At 38.0% G+C, this 22,724-nt stretch overlaps 1 protein-coding gene across 1 annotated transcript in view; it reads left to right on the top strand.

Annotated features, from left to right (window-relative positions):
- Nucleotides 1–22,724, top strand: part of LOC124594468 (ankyrin-1-like) — a 196,879-nt gene that overhangs the window by 126,592 nt on the left and 47,563 nt on the right. Inside the window, exons 2-4 of the mRNA XM_047132842.1 lie at nt 3,230–3,896; nt 4,323–4,437; nt 20,941–21,164. Of these exons, the coding sequence (XP_046988798.1) occupies nt 3,230–3,896; nt 4,323–4,437; nt 20,941–21,164 (1,006 nt within the window). The remainder of the gene's footprint in view (nt 1–3,229; nt 3,897–4,322; nt 4,438–20,940; nt 21,165–22,724) is intronic.

Raw genomic sequence — 22,724 nt, 5'->3', positions numbered from 1 at the left:
TCGGAACAAGGAGGATATCAGAAGCCGACCAGCACTGGTGACAAAACTTTCCTGAGCAAGAGAAGTCTATTAGTATCAAACGTAGACCTTAATTTGAGGGATAAATTTCTGAGAACGTACGTTTGGGCACGTCATTGTATGGTAGTGGAACGTGGGCTGTAGGAAGACCAGAAAAGAACAGGAATGAGGAAGCTCTCCGCTGGATCGACGAGGAAAGGAATATATAGCACTGACAAGAAGAAGGGACAGGATGATAGGACATCAGAAATAACTTCCTTAGTACTACAGGGAGTTGTAGAGGGTAAAAACTGTAGACGAAGAAAAAAGATTGGAATGCATCTAGTAAATAGTTGCGAACGTTGGTTGCAAGTGCTGGTCTGAGATGAAGAGGTTGGCACAGGAGAGAAATTCTGTGGGGCGTGGCCTGATTCACATAGTTACTGATAATCGCGGGACACTTCGTCACGTGACGCCACAGTAGCGTACTTAAAGTGCGTCCACACAATGCCTTTTTCGTGTTCAACATTGCGCATGCACGTCATTTTCCAACAGCACATTGCTACATGCGTTCGGTTGGAATCTTTGCGCTTTTCAGTAGGCGGCAGGTAGCTGAAGCTCGTGTGTGTTTGATTGTGTAATGTGTTGAGCTTACCCCGTGAAGCGAATAATGTTTGTTGACTCCAAAGGACAGATGCTTAAGTTTAAGGATAGTTGCAGACAAAGAAGATAGTCGTACTGAGTGCCCCTTCTGAAGATTATTTAATTAAAAATTCGAGATCTATTGGCCTGAGCGTCAAGTATTACAAGAAAGGTCTCCGATCAAATTTTTGTAAAGAATAAGATACTGTAAATTTAGAAGTAGAAAACTGAGAGGAATAAGCCAAAAATTTATGAAAAGTGTGGGCCTAAATGAAAACTGTGGACGAATATTCATGCTATGGCGACTTAAAAGCTCGACAACTGGAAAGCCTGACATTTGAACAAAAGAAGTGATGGGGTACGTTTATCTCCTCAAAAAACTACTAAAAATTGAAATGAAGTACATTCATGATGCAAAAAAAAAAAAAAAGAAAATTGAAAAATACAACGTCCGTTCTAGTTGATTCTGGCTGGCGTTTATGAAATTCCCATATTTATCGAGTGCGACGATATTAATCTACACATCATCTTTCATGATTAAAGTTATGTAAACAAATAAAAAGCGACGAATTGAACGTTAAATAACCTTCAGGTAATGACTAAGAGCCTCCCTTCAATATTTCTCAGTTTCAGGAATAATCACTGAAGTGCTTTGTTATGAAATGAGGAATAAATAGTTGAAACTGGTATATAAATCGCCATTTACTAGCCAACGAAATTTTTTTGCTGGCCTTGTCGCTGCAGTTTCCCAAGCAGAAAATCTAAACTCTCGCTGTGACCTTTTTTGAAAATTGCAGACAAAACACTGTCATCACGTCGTATTGCTCGTACCTCTGTTATTTAGATACTTCCTTACCTACAGCCGCTTTTGTGTTTCCTTTATCTGTCGCCTTTTCAGCACAATAAACGCAACAGAAGCTCGCAACCAAAGAAGGGAATTTATAGGAGACTGCTTACACAATGAGGCAACGAGTGGACACGAGAATGCCCATGCGTAAGTGCGTTCTTTCCACAAATTTATTGTGCATGCCTTTCTATTGCCGTGCGTCTGCGCTTGCGGACGACAAAAGAGGCATCCTGTGGACATACCTTTAGCGCATGAACTCATAACTACAGCGTCGGTGTCGTTTAATTTTTGTGGAGTAACGCGCCGCTATTAATGGCACCCCTTTCTCGACACGATACGCAAACAAATTGTGCCTCAAAAACGCGTTATTGAGAGTACATTCATTTTATGTTCACCCCAATCTACATGTGTTTACATGTATTTCGGCGACATGAATATGTTTTTACTTACGAAGTTTTAGAATAGCGGCAAAATGCTGCAGCCCCTCCCTCTCACGAGTTTCTTCCGTGGGCTGGACTGAAACAATATCCGGCCCGTTGGTCGCCGGTTGCCCACAGGTGATAAGCTAATTTGGCTTCCTTTTGTTTAGGTACCGTTTCCCAGTTTGTCAATTAAAGTCATGGGATAAGACGCACGCGCGACATCTGATGGGGGAAGCGTAAGACATATGGCGCAGACCAGAGGAGACAGCTCCGTTCCGACAGTTGGCAGCAGCATCCGGTAGTTTCCGCGCTCATATATGTATCAAGAATTCACCTACAGATTTGTGATATTACTGTTTGCTTACCGACAAGGAACTTTAACATAGTTGTTAATAGCATTAAGTACGTCTTTTTAGTATAGCGAACGGGGATTCACCGGGTACATTTTTCTTTTTGGTAAGGAACCGACCAATCCGCGGTAGTGTTCATATTTGGGTAGTTTATTTAGTTTATAATATTAATATTTCAATGAATCTGTTTAGTGATCGCAGTATTATTTTGTGGCAGTATCACCTTGACCACGTCCGTAGATAATTTTTTTCTTGCTTCTGCATTACCAACGTTGTTTAATGTTTCAGATGTTGGAGTACCTGGATGGCGTATTGCAGTTGCGAGTGCTCATGTGGTGGACTGTGTTGTAAACAATTGCTGATGCAACAGTGAATGCTGGTAGCAGTTCGGTGTGAAGTCTTGATCAGTGAGGAGGTACGTGCGGTGTTTCTCCGTAAAGTGTCCGTGACATACTCTGTTAACCATGTATGCAAACGACATCATAAGATCACTCCACGCTGCTGTAAGAGCCGGCAACTTGCAAGATGTCCTGGAAATGCTGTCGAAAGGAGCAGACGTCGAAGCCGCAGACATTTTTAAGATACGACCGATCCATATTGCTGCGGAGGAAGGCCACTTGGACATTCTTAAAGCGCTTATCGCAAGGGGCTGTAACGTAAATGCACTCGCGGCTTGCGCTACCCCCTTGTTCAATCAGCTGGAGCGGGGAATGACACCGTTACATTTAGCTGTCAGAAACGCTGACCCAAACCTCGCGCTTTGTTTGATTAGTGCTGGCGCTAAAGTGAACGCTGAGAATAGTTCCAAAGTGGTTCCACTGCACCTTGCCGCTCAACATGGCCATTTGTCGGTAGTGAAGGCACTAGTTTCTGCGAATGCAGACGTAAATGCTGAGGACAACCTAAAAGTCACCCCACTTGTTTCCGCTGTGGCGCAGAATTTTGAAGACGTAGCCAAATTTCTTGTACAGAACGGTGCAGTTGTAAATGCTAGAAATTCAGAACGTGTGACACCACTGCATTTCGCAGCAGAAATGGGAAATGTTAACATAGCAAAGCTGCTGATCCAGAGCCAGGCCGCGATTAATGCAAAGAATCTGGAAGGCTTCACTCCATTGCACGTGTCTATACAGAACAGACAAGCCGCAGTAAGTCAGTTTTTAATAAATAGTGGAGCAGATGTGAATGTGACAGATGAAGAGGGATGGACCCCTTTGCATAATGTAGCGCACAGTGGATACCCAGCGGAAACCGCTAGACTTTTGATTGCGAAAGGTGCTAGCGTGAATGCGCGGGAAAAGATTGGACGAACACCACTGCACCTTGCTGCAGCGATTGATTTCACCGATGTAGTGAACATTCTGGTCACAAACAAAGCTGATGTTAATGCGACTGACGACAGGATGTGGACGCCATTGCATAGCGCAGCTTACGACGGGCATTTGGATACTACAAAAATTCTAATAACTGTCAGCGGTGCTAAAATTGATGCGAGGACTGAAAAGGAGACTACACCACTGCATTTTGCAGCAGACTACTGGCATGTCGAAGTAGTTAAATACCTTTTGGCAAAAGGAGCCGAAGTTAATGCTCGCGATCACACAGACTGGACGGCACTTCACTTTGCAGCAGATGAGGGTTCCATCCTAGTTCCTCTAGGGGCTTCGGGACACTCGGGTGCAGAAGCGCAGCACTCAAAAATGAATACTGTGCGAGCTCTCATCGAAAACGGAGCTGATATAAATGCAAAGGGAAGCAACGATGAAACAGCTCTGCACGTAGCCGTTAAGTATGGCGATTTAGCAACCCCTAGATACCTGTTGGAGAACGGTGCGTATTATGATGTGACGACCGTATCTTTCTTTGGTAACATTACCGTTTCACAAATTGCTGCGATGAGAAGAAACGAAGAATTAAATGCTTTATTGTGTGCTGTTGAAAATCTGTTTAAAGCTGTGACAAGAGCCAAGTGTGTTGAAATTGAAAAATGTGTTAAAGAAGGGGCACCAGTCAACAGCAGAAGCATGAAGTATGGAACTCCACTTATGTATGCATCATGGAAAGGACATTTAGACGTTGTTAACGTTTTGCTTAAAAATGGGGCCAGTATTAATTTGAGTAACAGTAATGGTGTTACTCCACTACATTATGCAGCAAAATTTGGCCATCATGGAATATTGTGCACCTTATTGCAACATGGTGCAGTATACGATGCAAGAACCAAATTAGGCAAAAAAACACCACTACATTTCGCTCAAGAAGGAGGTAAAAAAGAAATTACAGAGACTCTAAAACTGATTGAATCTATGTTTATTAGAGTTAGCAAAAAGAATAACACAGTGCTGAAAGAGTTAAATGAATTAAAGAATGTAAAACATGCTGTATTTATTGCCATAAAAAACTGCAAAAATGTAAATAACGCAACTCTGCCACAAATAGCTTTTAATAATGGGTATAATGAACTTTGTAAATTGTTTTGTTAATAGAGTTTTAGTGACTTTGTAATCAGAAAAGTAGCCATTTCCAACTGTTTTATGAAGATAAAATTGCTTCACATAGGTTATGACAGTCAATGTTCATTTGAGATGTCAGGTTCTTTTTTTTTTCACTGTAGTGATTGTTCACTGACAAACAAGAAAATTAACGTTTGCACATCTGACATTGCCTACCACATTGCTGTGAATATCTGTATGCATCAGTACATTTTTTACCGGTACTGTTTATTACTAGGCTACATATTAGAAATCCAAAGTTCAACACTTTTGTGCTAAACTTCAGAATATACATGTTTTGTTAGGAAACTGGCACAGTCTTGCCTATTATTACTGAATGTATTTTATATTTTCTCTCACCTCAGTGTTAGAAATGTATGAATAACAGTACAGTATATATTTCGTTGAAATGTCATAAGGCCTATGATTTTTCTAAACAATGATCAGTTATTCACTCCATTAACTGTGAAAAACATAATAACAGTATTGACATTTATGTACATATGAAGTGTTATGTTTAAAGAGTGTTGCAGGATAATGAAAATGTGTTAAGCGTGTGTGAAGTGTGATGTTTAAGACTGTTTTAGAATAATAAAATGCATTCCTCCTTGTACTGAAATAGTTCTGAGATGCTGCACAGATGTATAATGTAGTTTTTATTTATAAGCTGCATGGGTTGTATCATTCTAATTTCATAATCATTCAATAAAGCCTTTCAATAATTACTATAGCTAACGTATTTTATGATCTGTCAGAAATCATGTGAAACAGGAACACTGCAGTTTTCAGACTAGGCTGAAGTTATTGCCTTTTTGTAATAGTGATTACTGATGGATGTCATTTCACAAAAGCAAATTAACAAATCAAATGTCTTCAGTAATAAATAAAAAGTAATGCCCTTTATGTAAAACAATGTGGACCTAAAATGTATGGTAACATGAGTCAGTCACTAGAAAAATGAATTTGCATTTGCAACAACATATATAGTGCCTTTTACAAAGTAGCAAATAACATGCAAGTACCTTTTTTACACTTGCAGAGCATATACAATTAATCAATAATGCAATCTGGAGTCATTAATCAGATACAAATAACAGCACTGACAATTAAAAGTGGAAATGAAAAGAAATGATACATCAAAATAAACATAATCAAAATAGGGGACACAAGTCAATAGTTCTTGTATTTCGTTCATGTGTGACTATAAGAGATTTTTGCTAGTGAAAGCCTGAAGTTCACATTATTCTTTCTTCATTGTGGTTCCTGTAAACAGAAACTGTCAGATGTGACGATAATTGATTAACATTAATAGGATCTCGCAGTAAGAAATAGTACTGAGTATGGTAAGCTTAAATCTTTTGAGTAGCTAATAATAGGCTATATATTTATTACAATTTGGTTTTGTTGTCCATTTGTACACCAAAGTATTTTACAAATCTTGTTTTATGTGACGGGTGAACTTTAACATCTACTTCTTGAAGCTACAGACTACTGACTTATATGCTCACAAAAACTTACACACATCAAACAACCCACCAACATGTGTCAATGTGCTTTACACACAAAATAAATACAAGATAGTAAAATTAGGAGAAAGCCAGTACTTTGGAAAAAGATGTAAAACTGTTTACTTCCATGTGTTAAGGAACTGGCATTTATCTCCTATTGGAAGCTTACATTTAAAAATCAAAGTTTAATCACTATCAGCATATGTAACTATGGAACCCTTGCTATTTGTCATTTAACCAACAGAAGTTTTCAGTTCTTCAATCTAAATGATGGGGTAATTAGTAGGAGTGAATAGTAAGGTAAGTTTTTCATTTTTTTATGTGTAGAGATTTAATTTTTCACCCATTATGTCTGATAACAAAAGGTTGAGGACCTGTGCATCTGAATATGAGAACCTGTCCTGATTTTTGACAACAGGGTGAAGTCTACATGCAAATTGACTTTGTGTCTTACATTCTGATTGTGCGAACTGCAGTTCATCTGAAACATTTTTATATGGGAAAGCTGATGGCAAGTAATGGTAGGAACTTCACAGTCTCTGAAGAGGACTGATCATGAGATATGGTTATCTGCTTCAAATAATACTCCTGCTGCATGGTTTTGCTGAATAAATACCTTTTTTACTTCACTTTCATTACCACAGAGTATAATCAGGATTGCCACAGGTTCTGAAAATCAGGGAATTTCAAACTCACCGGGGAAATTTGAAACAAAACACTGGAAAAATCTTGTTTTTGTCTCAGTAGATGAAATGGTTTGTTTACCGAGGGGTCCTGCATCATTGCTGGATGGTTGCAGCTGAGTATGTTCATTGCTTCCCTACTCCCTCATTACTACTGCTTCTGCCCTTCGTACCATTCGCCCTCGGCTTGCAGTCAGTGCTGTCACCACTTCCTGCTGCTAACCTGGCAGTTGCTGAAGAGTAGCAGGTAGACATGAGAAGTAGTTTGTTGGTAATGATTCTCAGAGACTGTAGACACAGCGGCCGTAGATGGTGGCCATGTGTGCAGGAGTTGTGCCTCGAGTAATTGTGTGAATGGGTGAGTGCTCTCATTTTTGACAAAAGCTGGGGCCGAAAATTTAGTTATGAGAGTGTGATTGACTTTTCTACGTGCCTGTCTGTGGCTCTGCAATCATCTTTACGGTGAGTTGATACCTATCCTCATTATTAGTGATTTCAGAGTATTTGAACAAGTTATCTGTTGCATGGATTGATCACCGTGGTCTCATTTCAACAACATACTGTCTGCGGCCCATGAATAACTGGCCACATGAGTGAATTTCCGCAATGGGCCAAAACTGCAGGCCATTTCTCTGGTTATCTGTAATGAATTGGGCCTGCCGATCTGAAGCCATTCAGTTCCCACTAATGTGCAGGCCCTGCCCATCAGATCTAGTCTCACCCATCTGCCCGAACTCGGGGTCTGTTTGTGCATGGCATAATGAACCAGATCTTTGTGCTTTATTCATGGACTGAGGACTGCGGTGTTCCTCAGCAGACCAGAGGCCGTGGGCAATGGATTTCAGGAATTGCGACTGCCTCACCATAAACATGTTGTACAGTGTGATGTTTTGTAGACATTTTATTTGTTATAGTACATTTTGGCACTTCAAAAGTAGTTTATATGTTAGAAATGGATGATAAGAAGAAGAAAATTGTGTCAGTCGCTGGTGGTTTGTACACTATGTACTCATATATTTCTCGAAAGAAAAATTACACAATATCTATAAAATCAGACAATGGAAAATAATATTAATACCTGCAAAAAAGTAGCTATAACACAGTGGGTAATAACCGACTACAATGAACATAGTAGAACCAACATTTTATTGGTGGTCACCTACAGTGTTGGTTTACACAATTCCTCCCCACCTTCTGAACTTCTTTCAAGAGGCCTACTTTTCTGTGAGGTTATTTCTGAAATCAGTGAAGGTATTTTAAATCTGACTTGTGACTCCAAGAAAATGTGTATTTTTTTCACCAAATGTGTTTCATTTTATTGAAAGAGAATGACATCAGTGGCCTTAACAAAACACACATATAATATTTGGCTTCCTTTCTCCATCTAAAGCAGTTCATTACAAGAGATGTTGATGTTATTATAGAAGATGTTTGCTCACATCGGGAAACACCATCTGCTTGCAATTTTTTTTTTTAGATATTTCCTCGTTTTCAATATTGTTCCTTGTACTGTAACCGCAAAGACAGCTTGTCAACTTACATCTTAACTTACCCTTTAGACCGAAAGATTTTCAGGGAAAAATGCTAAAACGTGCCTGGAAATCAGGACGTATCAGGGAAACAACATTTAATATAGATGTAGGGCAAGTCAATAGAAGATACAGAGGAGATAAAATCACATATATTCTTTGAAAGGAATAGGCTATGTGCTGGCACAAGTCCCATCCTCTCCGTTCCTTTCATCTATAGAAACATAAACCCCACATTACACTGCACATGCATGCATCACAGACATTCACACAATACAGATATGCCCTTGGAGAAATGTAATGGCAAACCAGCTCCCCCATGACCTTGGCATGAATGGTAAAGTAGGATTTCTGCATCATCTCCAACAAGCTCATCACTGAATATGCTACTACTTTCATATATGGGGACATATGACAACATGAATCTTGTTTTTTTGTATTGCATTTGATTCTGATAGCTCGTTTTTGTGTTTGGTATACAGAGTGTATTCCCCAGACTATTAATTAAAGCTGTTTACTTCAACTCAATACAGTGAGATACCCTGCAGAGTGCAAACATGTTGAATGGTGGCTCTTGATTAATATATTTACATGGTGACTCCACTTTATTGTTAACCAAGGAATTTTGCCCAATGTGTTTAATATGGTGACTGATCTTTAATGTTTACTTTCGGTAGCATTGGATAGGTTTTAGTGTTTCAAAAAGTGTAGTATGTGTCATGGTGAGATTGATGCTTGAACTGTTTCCTTTGTATCATATTTAGGCCTATTCAGATATTGGCTGGTCTGTGTTTAGTTTGGTTGAATTTGGGCTCTTGAGTGATACACTTGTCATAATCAGACACAACTGTTTCTTGCAGTCATTTGAAGTAATTAGGATGTCATTTTTGTGGGATTAGATCAGAAGTATTTCGAATACTGAATCTTATGGGACTTTGTACTTCATGCTCTCCTATTTTGAAAGAAGTTTTATACCTGCATTGCAGTTGTTTCACTGTGACTTAAATTCCGTTTTCCTGGTAATATTCTGCACATGAAAAATAGATGTTCCCATTACGGCTGTTATATTTTTGTTTATCAAACAGAATTTCATGGTTCATGTAGTCAAAGAAATGGACAATGCATGCTGTGGGGCACAGGATCATCCCGTGAACCTGGTGCAGAAAGAGCAGCTTACAACAGCATTGTCTACCCAAAGCAGAGGTAGGCGGCACCGAGTTTGCCCACAAGGGTGATGGCAATTGAATGACTGCACAGCCCTGGATGAGATCCACAGACCTCCATGGTGAAATACTGACAGCAGCTGAAGTAGGTCCCCCAAGTGGTCCACTCCTGTTGGAGGCCCTTATGTCCACGGCATCGGACTAGGCACTAGTGGTTGGACTACAGCTGGTAGCAGGTGGAGTCCAGAGAGAATGAGTGAGCGATGGAGACTTGTAGAATCATGGACTGATGTAGGTGCCTTCTCAGGACTGGTGCCTGGCAGACTGTGATACCTTTGGCTGAAAATTACGAGTGTCTGTATGGTATTGGCCAATCATAGTTTTGCTACAGCATCAGTTTTTATCACATAAGCCAAATGCCAGTGGCTTTGATGGGGCCTTTCTACTGTGTTGGTGTTATTTACACTGTTGGCCTCTCTGCTTGGTGACAACATGAGGTAACTAACTACCTTTACACTTTGGCATCAGTACTTGGTGCATCAGCAGATAACTCTGGGGTAACTCTGCCCTACCATCTGACTTGACATGCTTCCCTGACTTCCTGCATTAACTGAGGAAGGTTTCTTAATTTTTACCCAGCCACTCTAAATTAATAATTCCAGTGCAGCAACAACATGTTTTTGATTTTCCTACATTTTCTACTACATATTTTAAGAAATGTTTATTAAATGTACCTGCTACATGTGACTGATCATTTATAGCCTTTCCATTTAAATTAATAGTTGTGTTATCCTGTCCTGTCAGTCATTTTTTGTTGTTGTTATTTCCTGTTTTTCCAGTATTCCCTCATTTTCTCCCCATGAAGTCTCTTCCCTTCTTCTGTCCATGTTGTTCCCAATTTTTTATTTCTTCTGCTTTTCCATTTTATTTTAAAATGGTTTCTTTCAGCTATTTCTGATTCTTTAATGTTGTTTCTTTCTAGATCTTTCCTTATTTCTGACTCCATGCTACTGTCGGTTTCTTCTTTCAGAAATATAGGAGTATTTGTTTCGTTAGTCTATTTACATCCATTTGGTAGAGGCGTCCAAAAAAGGTTAATCTTCGTTTGGCTATTACTTCAGATATTTTCTCTATATTTTTGTAGATCTCCTCATTACTTCTTATTTTCCAACCACCTGCAGTTTTTATTGCACCCATTATTTTTCTAATAACCCTTCTTTCCAGTACCTCTAGTCTGTCCATGTTATAGTTCATTGTTAGGCATTCAGATCCACATAAACATTCTAGTCATACCATTGTGGTGTAGTGTTTTAGTTTTGTTTTTCTAGACATACATTTCCTGTTGTAAATATTTTTGGTCAATACATATGCTCTTTCCATTTTGTTAATTCTTACATCTCTTGCAGATTTTTTTAGTCCATTCTGTTGTATAGTCTCTCCAAGATATTTAAATTTATTTACTCACTCTAATTTTCCTAGTTGTATTTCTATGTATTTTGGCACTTTTTTTATATTTGTCATGAATTTTGTTTTTTTTTTCAGCTGAAATTTTGAGACCAGTTCTGTTTGTTGTTTTTCCCAGAAGGTTTATCTGAATAACTGCTTCTGTCAGGTTTTTTGAAAGTATTGCAAAATCATTGGCAAAAGCCAAGCAGTTTACCTTAATTCCATTTGTTGTCCTTCCCAGAGTTATTGGTTCAGTTTTGTGATTTTTTAGCTCCAAATTCCAGATCCTTAAAATTTTTTTCTAGAACACAATTAAACAGTAAAGGTGATAAACTATCACCTAGTCTAACACCGGTTTTTATTTCAAAAGGCTGAGTTACTTCTCCCATAAATTTGACTTTAGATATTGTAGCTGTTAGTGTTTCATGAATTAAATATTTGCTAATTTTGATTTAATACCAAATTCTCTAAAGATCTTATTCATTGTTTCTCTGTCTATACAATCAAATGCTTTCTTGAAATCAATAAATGACACTATTATTGGTTTGCTGGTTAACATTCTATGGTAAATTATTGATTTTAAGTTAAAAATTTGTTCTGCACAGGATCTTCCTTTTCAAAAACCACCCTGATACTCTCCCAGTTGATTGTCTAAAGTATCTACCACTCTGTTCAGGAGAATTTTTGATAATATTTTGTATGCCACTGGCAGAAGTGACACTCCTCTGTAATTATTCACATTTCGTTTGTCTCCATTTTTATGTAGCGAGTGGATTAATGCTGCTTTCCATTCAACTGGAATCTTTTCAGTTTTCCAAATGTTGTCAAAAAGCTGCTGTAGATCCTTTATGATTTTTGGTTCTGACCACTTCAATAATTCTGCTGTAAAGGAGTCTTCACTGCTTGCTTTATTGTTTTGAATGTTTTATGGTTTCATGAATTTCTAACTCTGTTGGTGAGAAATCTTCCTCTAGATTTTGACATGTCACTGGAAATTCTAATTTATCTGTTGTAACTGGAAGTTTAACAGCTTTTCAAAACAATTTGCTAAAATTTCACAATTTTCTTTGTTATTTAATCCCAATTTGCCATTTTCATCTTTGAAACAAATACTTGGTGCCTGATATCCTTGAAGTATGTGTTTAAAAGTTTGGTGGAAGTTTCTAGTATTATTTTTGGTGAAATTTTCTTCTATTTCAATAAGCTGGGAATTTTCAAAGTTTCTTTTAATTTTCCAGATTATTTTTGATGTTTCTTTTCTTTGTTGTCTGAATTGTACAAGGTCTTCCTCTTTTTTCAAACATCTCCACTTCTCCATTTTTGAACTCTTTCTATTAGTGCTTCTTCACACTCCTCATTCCACCATGTCTTTTTTTTATTTTTGGCCAATCCTAAAGTTTTCTCTGCTTCTTGAGTTATTTGCATCTGGAGTTCACGCCAATCACCTTCTTTATTTGTCTCAATTTCTTCTCTAAATTTTTCTATATTTTCTTTTGTAACATTAGCTGTAGTGGTGTTGTATCTGATCACTTTCTTGGTCGCCTTTTTTGTTTTAGATGGGAGAAATTTTATCCTAATCGTAGAGAGATAATGATCTGAGTTGAATTCCCCGTTTCTGACAATTTTAACATTCATAGTTTCATGGAGAGCTGCATCAAACCAGTCTCAGGACTGAAGACCACAACAACAACAGTTTCTGTGATATACCTTTTAGATATGGCTATATGATCCAGTTGAAATTCTCCTAGGTTTGGATTTGGATGTCTCCGAGTTTTGGCTTTTCTTGGTAGTTTACGGAAATGTGTGGACGTGAGTTTTAACTGGAACGTTTTACACATATTGATCAGTCTTTGGCCATTTCTGTTTGTTCTTGAGTGTGCTGGATATTCACCTACAATAGTCCTAAATCTATTTTCCCTCCCAATTTGCATATCGAAGTCACCAAGAAGTATTTTAACGTTGTTTTTAGGTATGATAGAAATTTCAGATTCTAAAAGATCCCAGAATTGATTGACTTTCCCCAAATCTCTTTTGTTGTCTGCGTTTATAGGTGCATGACAGTATATGGGGTGTAGCTTTTATTCTTGCACTTTATTGTTAACATGGATATTCCTTCTGAATTCAATCTAAATTCTGTTACACTGTCTACAATTTGTTTGTTTACATAAAATGCTGTTCCAAACATCAGCATGTTTTCCATTATTCACTGCTGGTTTCCCTTTATAAATACTATGATGATGTATATCAACTACATTCTCAACTAAGAATCGTGTTTCCTGGACTGCTCTAATTTCTATATCGTTCTTCTGCAGAAATAATTCTAATTCCTTTTGTTTCCCAATGTTCAGAAGAGAATTTACATTTAATATTCCAAAGCAGTACTTCTTGAACTGAAACTTGGAACGCTTTTCAATATATTCCATCTCAAATGTTGGGACTCCCCAGAATCCTATGTCCCATTACATTACATGATTTAATGGTGGATTCCTCATCAGAGTTACCACCTGGGGTAGAGCATCCATTATGCGAACTTTCCATTTTGCGACTTGAAGCTGTAAATAGTAAACAGTAGGGAATGCAAAGTCATCCCTGAATTCCCAAAGAAAGACCAGGTTGTTAGCTTGGAATATTACTTATTCAGCCGCCACTAACATGTGGAACAGACACTGTTGGGGTACCGGCACTAACATGGGGAACTGTCAAGCTCTCTGTCCGCTTTCGCATTGGACAAGAGGCTGCCTCTTCTGCCAACTCCGCCATACCGAAGTCCATCTTCTCCACCTTTGCTGCTGTTGAGGTCTACACCATGTCCCTGGCAAGGGGACCTCACGAGGTACTATCACCCGGGACAGGTGAACCAAGGTTTTTTAATGAGGTGTTACTCCTCCCCCTCCTCCTTTCCCAACCGGGCTTGGGACTGGCTATGGCAGAGTTATGGATCGGTCATTTTAGTATATTCCATAGTTCCTGAAGTCTGTTGTTGGAACTAGTAATTTCTAACATAATGTGTGTGGTCTCTGATTTTTAATAACCTTTGTTAGTAATGCTGAGTAGGTTTTGAAGTGTGCAACTACAGCAGGATCTTTACTTGTTTTTGCCAACAGATACATTTCCATTTTTCCTTCACAGGATATTTTATCCCTTTAGTTATGAATATATTACGGAATAGATTACATTATGTGTCAGCATCTGCAGTCCAAGTCACCCCTTGCAAACTATTCTTAAAAATGTTCAAACAAATTTCAGTATGCCCTGAAATCATTAATTATTCTACAAGATTTCCACTGAGGAGTCTATGCTGTAACATAGAGTTTCATTTATTCTAAATAACTTACTATCCTGATCGTAGGAGCATATGTTACAGGGTAAATATTTTTGTGCTTTGAGCTTCATCAAAGAAAACAATTAGAGTCCTACTGTCTTTATCCATCTTTGTTGGAAAGTTAGTTACTGAGATGAAATTGTAGGATTCAAATAATGTTTCCAGACTATATTTCCTATCAGAGTCCTTTACAAGATCAACAGTGGGCACCACCAACTATTAACTGCTTGCTGCTGTTTGACAGATAGCATACTAATGAATCCATATGCCTCACAAACAGTTCAAAATTCCCCATTGGCAATCTATACACAGTTATAATTAAAAGTGAACTATTTTTCAGTATTAATTCACACGCACACACTTATATGTGCTGATCACTGCATAATCAACTTGTTTCAATTTATCTTGTGTTCTCTCTTTATATATGTAACAACTCCTCCTTTTCCCAAATTGGTTCTACATAAGTATGGTGCCAGAGTGTAATCTTTTATGTTTAACTTCTCTAACCTTTTGGATATGTTGCTCTCAGATAGCTATAGGACATCTGTCTCGTCAGAGGTCTCTCAGTTTTTCAAACAGACAAGAAGCTCTTCTTCCTTGCTACGCAAGACCCTAATGTTGTGATGAAATATGGTAACCATACTCTTCTGTGCATTCTTAAGCTCTTTGTGTGGCTCCTCAGTCGTCGTAATTTCTTTCACAACAGGATATTTGATTGCTATCTAACCAATAAAGGAACCCATCTGAATCAGTAACCACAGGGATCTTACTTTGTGTGATGGGTGTGGGGGGAAAGGGGGGGAGGGGTGGCATAAATTTTCTGCCTGAAGCTCAGCCATATCTTTACCTCTCCTATTCAGGTTTCTCTGTGAACTAATGGTTTTTGTTTTGCCTTTGTGGGTTGTGTACAGTGTTTTACACTGACGCCTGTTAGTAGTGTGTATAGTGTATACTCAACAGAATCTGCTTTATCTATGGTATATTTCACAGTTTATTAGGCATGTCCATATGTTGTTACAGTTTGTTTTCCTTTATTCCTGGAATGTTTTATTATTTCTACACACTACATGGATCTGCTTTTCAGATAACAGACTGAAGGACTTTGCAATAATTCTGGTAATGGAGTTTTCACTACAGCTTTTGCTCTGAATAGGTAGAGCTCTGGCTTCCTGGCCCAAGATACTTCATATGCGGGTGTTATCCATACACTGTCCTTAATTTTGTTTCATTTCATACATGTTTGCTTTTAAACAATACTCATACTGCTGTAGGAATACATTTTTCATCAACACTGTTAACTTTAAATATTTTCATCATATAAATTATCCTTGATTTCACCTAGATGAATTCATTAAAATGTTGCAATATTTCAATGAGCAGTTACTCCCAGTTTCTTCTGACAAGAATGGTTTCACTCAGCTGGAAATTCAAACTTTATTAGGTCAACTCTCCAGGAAAGACAACAATGTCACAATATTTATCTTTTTATATAGTACAACGTTATTGTCATCTAAAGATGATCGTAATTACTGTTTCTGTTAAAATAATTTTTGTCATGCACAGTTGTATTTATGTTTACAGAAACAGATTTTGACTGTTCCAAATAGATATCTTAAGACATATATGTTGCACAGGAGGACCTGGGCATATTTTACTGCTATCATTTGACCAGCATGGTTAGGTAAAATATTTGCAATAGAATTTACCCCAAAATCATGGAAAATATTTCAGTTTATGAGCAATTTGTCAGAGACTATTGCAGTATGACCTTCAGTTTGAACTGGGAACTTTATTGTAAGAAACAGTCCAAAACTGGACATTGAGAACTATTGATGTCATTGATCAGTGCTATCAGACAAAAAAAAAGGAGGACATGGGGGAACATCAGTAAATGAAACAGAATATTCTAAATCCTCACAGTATGTATATATACTGATAGACTCTCAGCTGGAAGTCATGTGTAACTGATCTTGTGAAATGCATGAGTTCTGGAGCTTTTGTGTTAAGGATAACAGCAGATTCTGGAAATAAGAATGTCAGAAATGTGACTTACTTTTACTATTTTTATCCGATACTGTGTTATGGTGTAATATTTTGGGATAACTCAACTCTGAGAATAAAATTTCTTAGAATCTTCAGATATAAAATGAAATATCTGGTTGAAAACTCCTACTGCAAAGTAGCGCTTCTGAATGTCTAATCACAGCGTTTTTTAGAGAGAGAAGGAGAGGGGAAGAGATACATAAGTGAAAATAGCTAACTATAAATCATGAAATCTAAAAAGAAAAGTAGCTGCCATCATGTAAATGCTCAGCATATTGCCAATTTTAATTACACAGCTGATGCAATCCACATCACAGCAAAGGTTCTTTGTTCCTTTACTCTTTGCAGTGTTTCACTGTTCTTCACTTTATCCATCCATTTTATTTTCTCCATTCTTCTTCAAACCCACATCTTGAATTCTTCAATTTTGTCTCTTTCTCTCTTCTTCCATGTCCAGCTCTTACAGTCCTGCAGAGAAAACACTCCATACAAACCTTTTCCATAACTGCAACCCCAATTGTTGCGAAATAAGTACTTCTTTTTTTGAAAGGTTTGCTTTGCCATTGCAGTTATTAATGTTATTTACTTTCCACTTGTTCAGTTATCAGTTAACATGCTCCCAAAATATCTGTACTGTTTCTTTTTGGTCAATTTTCATTCTCTAGTCTTGCAATCAAGTCTGGATAGCGTTATTTGAAAGGATATTGTTTTTTCAGCTAACGGTACCATGTCATCAGCAAATCTGACGCAGTTGGTCTTCTGGCCTCCTATGCTTACTCCTTCCTCCCCTACTTCTTGTGTTTTCACTGCCAAATTTTTTGTATGTATGGTAAACAGACTTGGTGAAAGACAACCTTATCTTGCTCATTTTGCAATTTCAAACCAGTCTTTCATACTAGTTCTGAGATCCAGGGTTGTCTTCTGCCTTGTGTAGAACTGCTTAATTAGTCTCCTGTCCTTCCAGTTCACTTTCTTCAATTTTAGAATTTCCATCATCTTATCCACTTTCACTGAGTCAAAGGCCTCTTCCAGATCTATCAAACACAAACTCATTCCTTCTCCTCTTGCAATATATCTTTCAACAATCATAATAATTATCCAATAGCATCTCTTATACCTCTCCATATTCTGAATCCAATTTGCTCTTCCCCTGTGTTCTCTCCCATTAGACATACCAATATATAATTCCATAGTTTCAACATAATTTAGGCAGCATGAGGGATTATAGGCTACTTACTGTTCTGTATTCTGTGCATTTCTTGGTAACTTTTTTGACAAAGTGTACTGGTCATATACAACTTTTGTATATCACATTGCACAAAACTGTCATATTTGCTATGCCCTTTTAATCCATACACTCAAATAATTCTATAGGAAGACCACCAAATCCAGCAGATTCATCTCTCTTCATTTCTTTTACCACTCTTTCTACTTCAGAGATCAGAAATGAAGTTCCATTTTCCTCTGACTCTATTTCATCTTCCATTTCAATGATTAGATCAGGTTTCTCCTTTACTCTATATAAGTATTCCATATGCCCATTCTGTCTCTTTGTTATTTCTTCTTCCTCATATGGTATCTTAAACATTTTCATCCTCAGTTTTTCTTCCTCTACAGTTCACAGTCTGTTTATCTTAAGTAGCTCTCCACACCTTCTTATGAATTATGTCAGATCTTCTATATCATTACATTCTTCTTTTAAGCACTGCTCCCTTCCTTTCTGTATCTCTTATCTCATTCTTTATTCAGTCTTTTGAACATTGATCATTCTCATCCTCCTTGTTTTTATCATTAGTGTTGTTGCTCATCATTTCTTTGCTCTGGTTCCTTGGAAGTGTCCCACTTCTTCTTTTGTTGTTTCAATTACAGCACTTTTCATTTTGTCTTTTTCGGTTTGGGTTATGTTCTCTTTCAGTTTTCTCATTCTTTCTTCTCTTCTATTATGTTCAGGCCCCATGTCCTCACTCTGTATTTGGTCATAAAGTATACTAGAGCAGAAGTGAGTTGCAATAGAGCTAGCCACAAGTGGGCGGGAATGTTACGCATTGTGAAGCAAAACATGGCCGACAGGCGTTGCAAAGCAGAGCCAGCGCAGTGAGGTACAGAACAGCTGACACTGCAATATGCTAGTGGTAGGACAGAAGCCTTTTCTCATTTGCCACCACAGAAGGGCTTAGAGTATGTGCCTTAAGCCCTAAATGAACATAGTCTGGAATGTATAAGTAACCAGCCATTTGTGTACTACAATATTCTCTTCTCAGTATCACAGCCTACACCATGAGCCTGTGACACCCAGAGCGACATCCTGGAATGCAGTGTGGGATATCTATTTGGCCATGGGATGTGGCAGCCTGCCCTAAGTCACAAGAGCAGCAGCTGTTGGAGCAGAGAGCTGCCAGATTGCTGAAGTGAGGTCATGAATGCCTCTGTGGTATCATCAGCTGCTGCTGTACTGTCATCACAGTTACAGCTGGAGGTATCGCTGACAACAGCATTTAAGTGATGACGAGGTCGGCCCCACCACTTGCGCTGTCACCAACGCAGGACGTCTATTGTTTTGCATGAGAGGCAACTGGACACCTCCAATCTTTTTCTGATGTACAATGGCTGAGGGTCACAGTAAAGAAGTTACTTAAACAAATGCATTGTCATCCTGACATCTCATTTTGCTCACCAGAGGTGAAAATACCTGGGCCATCTAACAGTTTTATGCTCATTTCTATCATGACTATCACATGATTGCTATTAATGCCAGTCCCTGAGAGTTTTTCACTGCATTGCTTGTCTGTTATCCACCACAATATAATCGAATTGGTGTCTAGTTCTATCTCCTGATGAGTTCCATGTATAATGCCTTCTTTTGTGGTTTATGTACCTTGTATTAGCAATGAACTTCATTTGCTGATGAGATTCAATTGACCTTTCATATTCACTACCCTATTCCTTTTACTAATCTACAGTAATATAATTTGAGCTTATATCTATCTAGATTTGCCTGTTTCAATTCAGATGTTTCAAAGGGATGCTCTGATAAGCACATTAAACATGTGGCATTCCTCATCCTCTGTCTATTAGTGTATCAATATACATGTTAAATCTTCTTAAAAGAAGATTGCTTATGTTTTGATGGAAGATGTTAAATTTTCCTGTTCCACAGTTTAGTCCAAGTTGGAATATTGTTTTTGTTAGTAGCTATTTCCACAGCACCCATATATACTCTGCAGCTCTGTCTTTCTGACGCATTTATGTTTTACAAAATGAATTTTTCCTTTTCATTCTGTAGCAGAGTGTGCTCTGATAAAAAAACTTCCTGGTAGATAAAATATATGTTTGTAAGCTAGGAGATGAGGTACTGGCAGAAGTAAAGCTGTGAGACTGGGTCATGTCTTGTGCTTGAATGGCTCAGTTGGTAGAGCACTTGCCAGTGAAAGTCAAACATCCTGGGATTGAGTCTCAGTCTTGCACATAGTTTTAATCTACTAGAAAATTCCATTTATCTTACAGTTACAACAATGGAAATTTCATATGCAGGATGAAGTCTGTTTTGTCAGGTTTTTTGATTCTGGCAATTAGTCATGCAAATAGCCTCTTATCCAAAGCATTCAGATGACCACCATGCTACACTCTAATTTAGTAAAAGGCATTGCATCAGTCATATTCATTCACTCAGTCAATGAGTGTTAACTCCTCACTTTTGATGAGCTCTGCAATACTATATTCCACAGACTGTGCCATCCAATGGTTCCCACACTGCTCAAGGTGTGTTACATTTACAACAAGCCAATTCGTGGTGATGCAGTACCAGCTAGAGTAAACCACTGCATTAGCCTTTGAGTTAATAAATTAATTAAGTAGTCTCATGTTCCATGGATCATTTTGCATGATAAATCATAAAGATGTGAGTTAATAACTTCTATCTGCCACCTTTTAGACATAACAATAATAGAAAAACTTTTCAGTTTGTTTTCACATTTTGCTTTGTTGTCTGTTTGACATTTTGTATCACTGGGTAAGTGATCAAAAATTTTAGTTGGACCATTGTGCACCCCTTTCTGTGCTAAAGACAACCTTAAAGTCAAATAATGAATGTCAATTTTCCTTCTAGTATTGTAATTATGAACATCACTGTTCCTTTTGAATTGCAGTGGATTATTTACAAAAATCTTCATGATGATAAACTTCATAATAATAAATATACTGTGAAGCAGTAGTCAGTATGCTCAACTCCTTAACCGCTTAACATAAAATCCCGAGTATACTAATTTTTTAAATTCTGACGATATAATAAAACGTCGAGTATACTCGGGCTTATCATTTCTGACTAGCACACATTTTAAAAGGCCGAATTTACTTGTTCTATCTCATGTTTTGGCAGTTCCTTGATATTTTCGGTAGATGTCACTGTGGTGTGTTACTCTGAAGTGTATATTTCTGGCAAGAGATGTCTCTGAATCAGGCAGTTGTGCTAGCGGTTACTCTACAATCTGTTCTTGCAGTTTGCCTGTTATTTTCTCACGTTTTATGAAAATGGAGAGTGAAGATGAGTTTGATATTGAATTTAGTGGGTCTGAGAGTTCTGAAGATGGCTATGAAGAGAGTTTGGAAGAAGGAAGTGGTGAATCAGTTTCTTCTGAATGTGACATTGCGAGCACCAGAGTGTGGTACGAGATAGATCCATCTAAGCCACTGCCACCTGCTCCACCACGTTTTCCTTTTACAGGTAAACCTCAAATTAATTGTGAACCCTGTATTGAAGATGTCTTGCATTATTTTAGACAGTTCATTGATGACGGATACATGCAAATTTTAGTTACCAAGACCAACAAATATGCAACACAAACAAACGTCCATGGATGGAAGCCAACAACAATTGATGAGATGTACATATTTGTTGCTGTAATATGGTTACAAAGCATTGTGAAAAAACCCACATATCAGATGTACTGGACAAAAAGAGCTACATTAGCCACACCAATTTTTAGAGAGGTTCTACCATTCAAGAGGTTTGTCAATTCGAAGAAGAACTTACATATTTCAGACAATGCAACCTATAATGCAGAAAGCCATCCACAACCCAAACTGAATAAAGTATGGCCTATTGTGAGCTACATGTCGGCTAAATTTAGAAACAGCTGTGTTCCAGAAAGAGATGTCACCGTAGATGAAAGCCTGCTGTTATGTAAAGGGTGACTGGGATGGATCCGGTATTTGCCGCTCAAGAGAGCTAGGTTTGGCATAAAAACATTCATGTTGTATGAGTCACAGACTGGATATGTTTTGTCCATAATTATTTACATTGGCAATGGCACTATATTTGAGGAAGAATACAAGGATCTGCCAATGTCGTCACAAATTGTAATGACACTAATGCAACCCTTGCTAAATATGGGATACTGCTTGACTCTAGATAATTATTATAGTTCTCCCCAGCTTGTTGACCTTCTGCTAACAAAAAGAACAGATATGTATGGCACCGTGCGTCCTGCAAGAAAAGAAATGCCGCCTTCTTTCCAGACCAAGAAACTGAAGAAAGGGGAGGTTGCAGCATTGCAGTGAGGTAAACTGACTGCACTGAAATGGAAAGATAAGAGAGACATCTGATTGCTGTCCACTATCCACAATGCAAAAATACAAACACTGAAAGTAAGAAACAAATATATATTGCCAAACCAGTGGCTGTATTTGCCTATAATGACACAATTGGGGGGGGGGGGGGGGGGGGTGGATAAAGTTGATCAGCACATTGCAAACAATCCATTGCCATGCAAGAGGGGTAAAAAGTTTTACAAGAGGATATTTTTTCATCTATTGGAATTAGCAGAATGGAATGCTTTTGTCCTATATAAAAACATGGAGGAAAGTTTACTGCCCTTGATGTTCACGCGGCTGTCGCTGAACAGCTCATTGACAAACATCAGGGTCAGGAATGTTTACCCAGCAAAATCAACCCCAACGTGACTTGTTGGACGGCATTTTCCGTCTACGATTCCTCCGACTGAGAAGAAGCAGAATTCGACAAGAATGTGTAGGATGTACAGTAGTGTGTGTGATGCCAGAGGGAAGAAGGCATGGAGGGAATCAAGATACATGTGTAAAGACTGTGTAGCTTTGTGTATTGATCCTTGCTTCAGGTTATTTCACACAGTCACAAGCATATAAACAATGGCTCTAAATTTTAATGGTTAGTGTTGCTGTTCACTTTTAGTGCTTCGGTGCACAGAATTACTGTAATTTTAAGAAGAAAAAAAAGGTTAAACCAGGGGCTATTTAGAGATGAAAA

Source organism: Schistocerca americana, chromosome 2, assembly GCF_021461395.2.
Source record: "Schistocerca americana isolate TAMUIC-IGC-003095 chromosome 2, iqSchAmer2.1, whole genome shotgun sequence".
In the NCBI taxonomy this organism is placed as follows: domain Eukaryota; kingdom Metazoa; phylum Arthropoda; class Insecta; order Orthoptera; family Acrididae; genus Schistocerca; species Schistocerca americana.
This window is presented reverse-complemented; position numbering and strand designations above follow the sequence as displayed.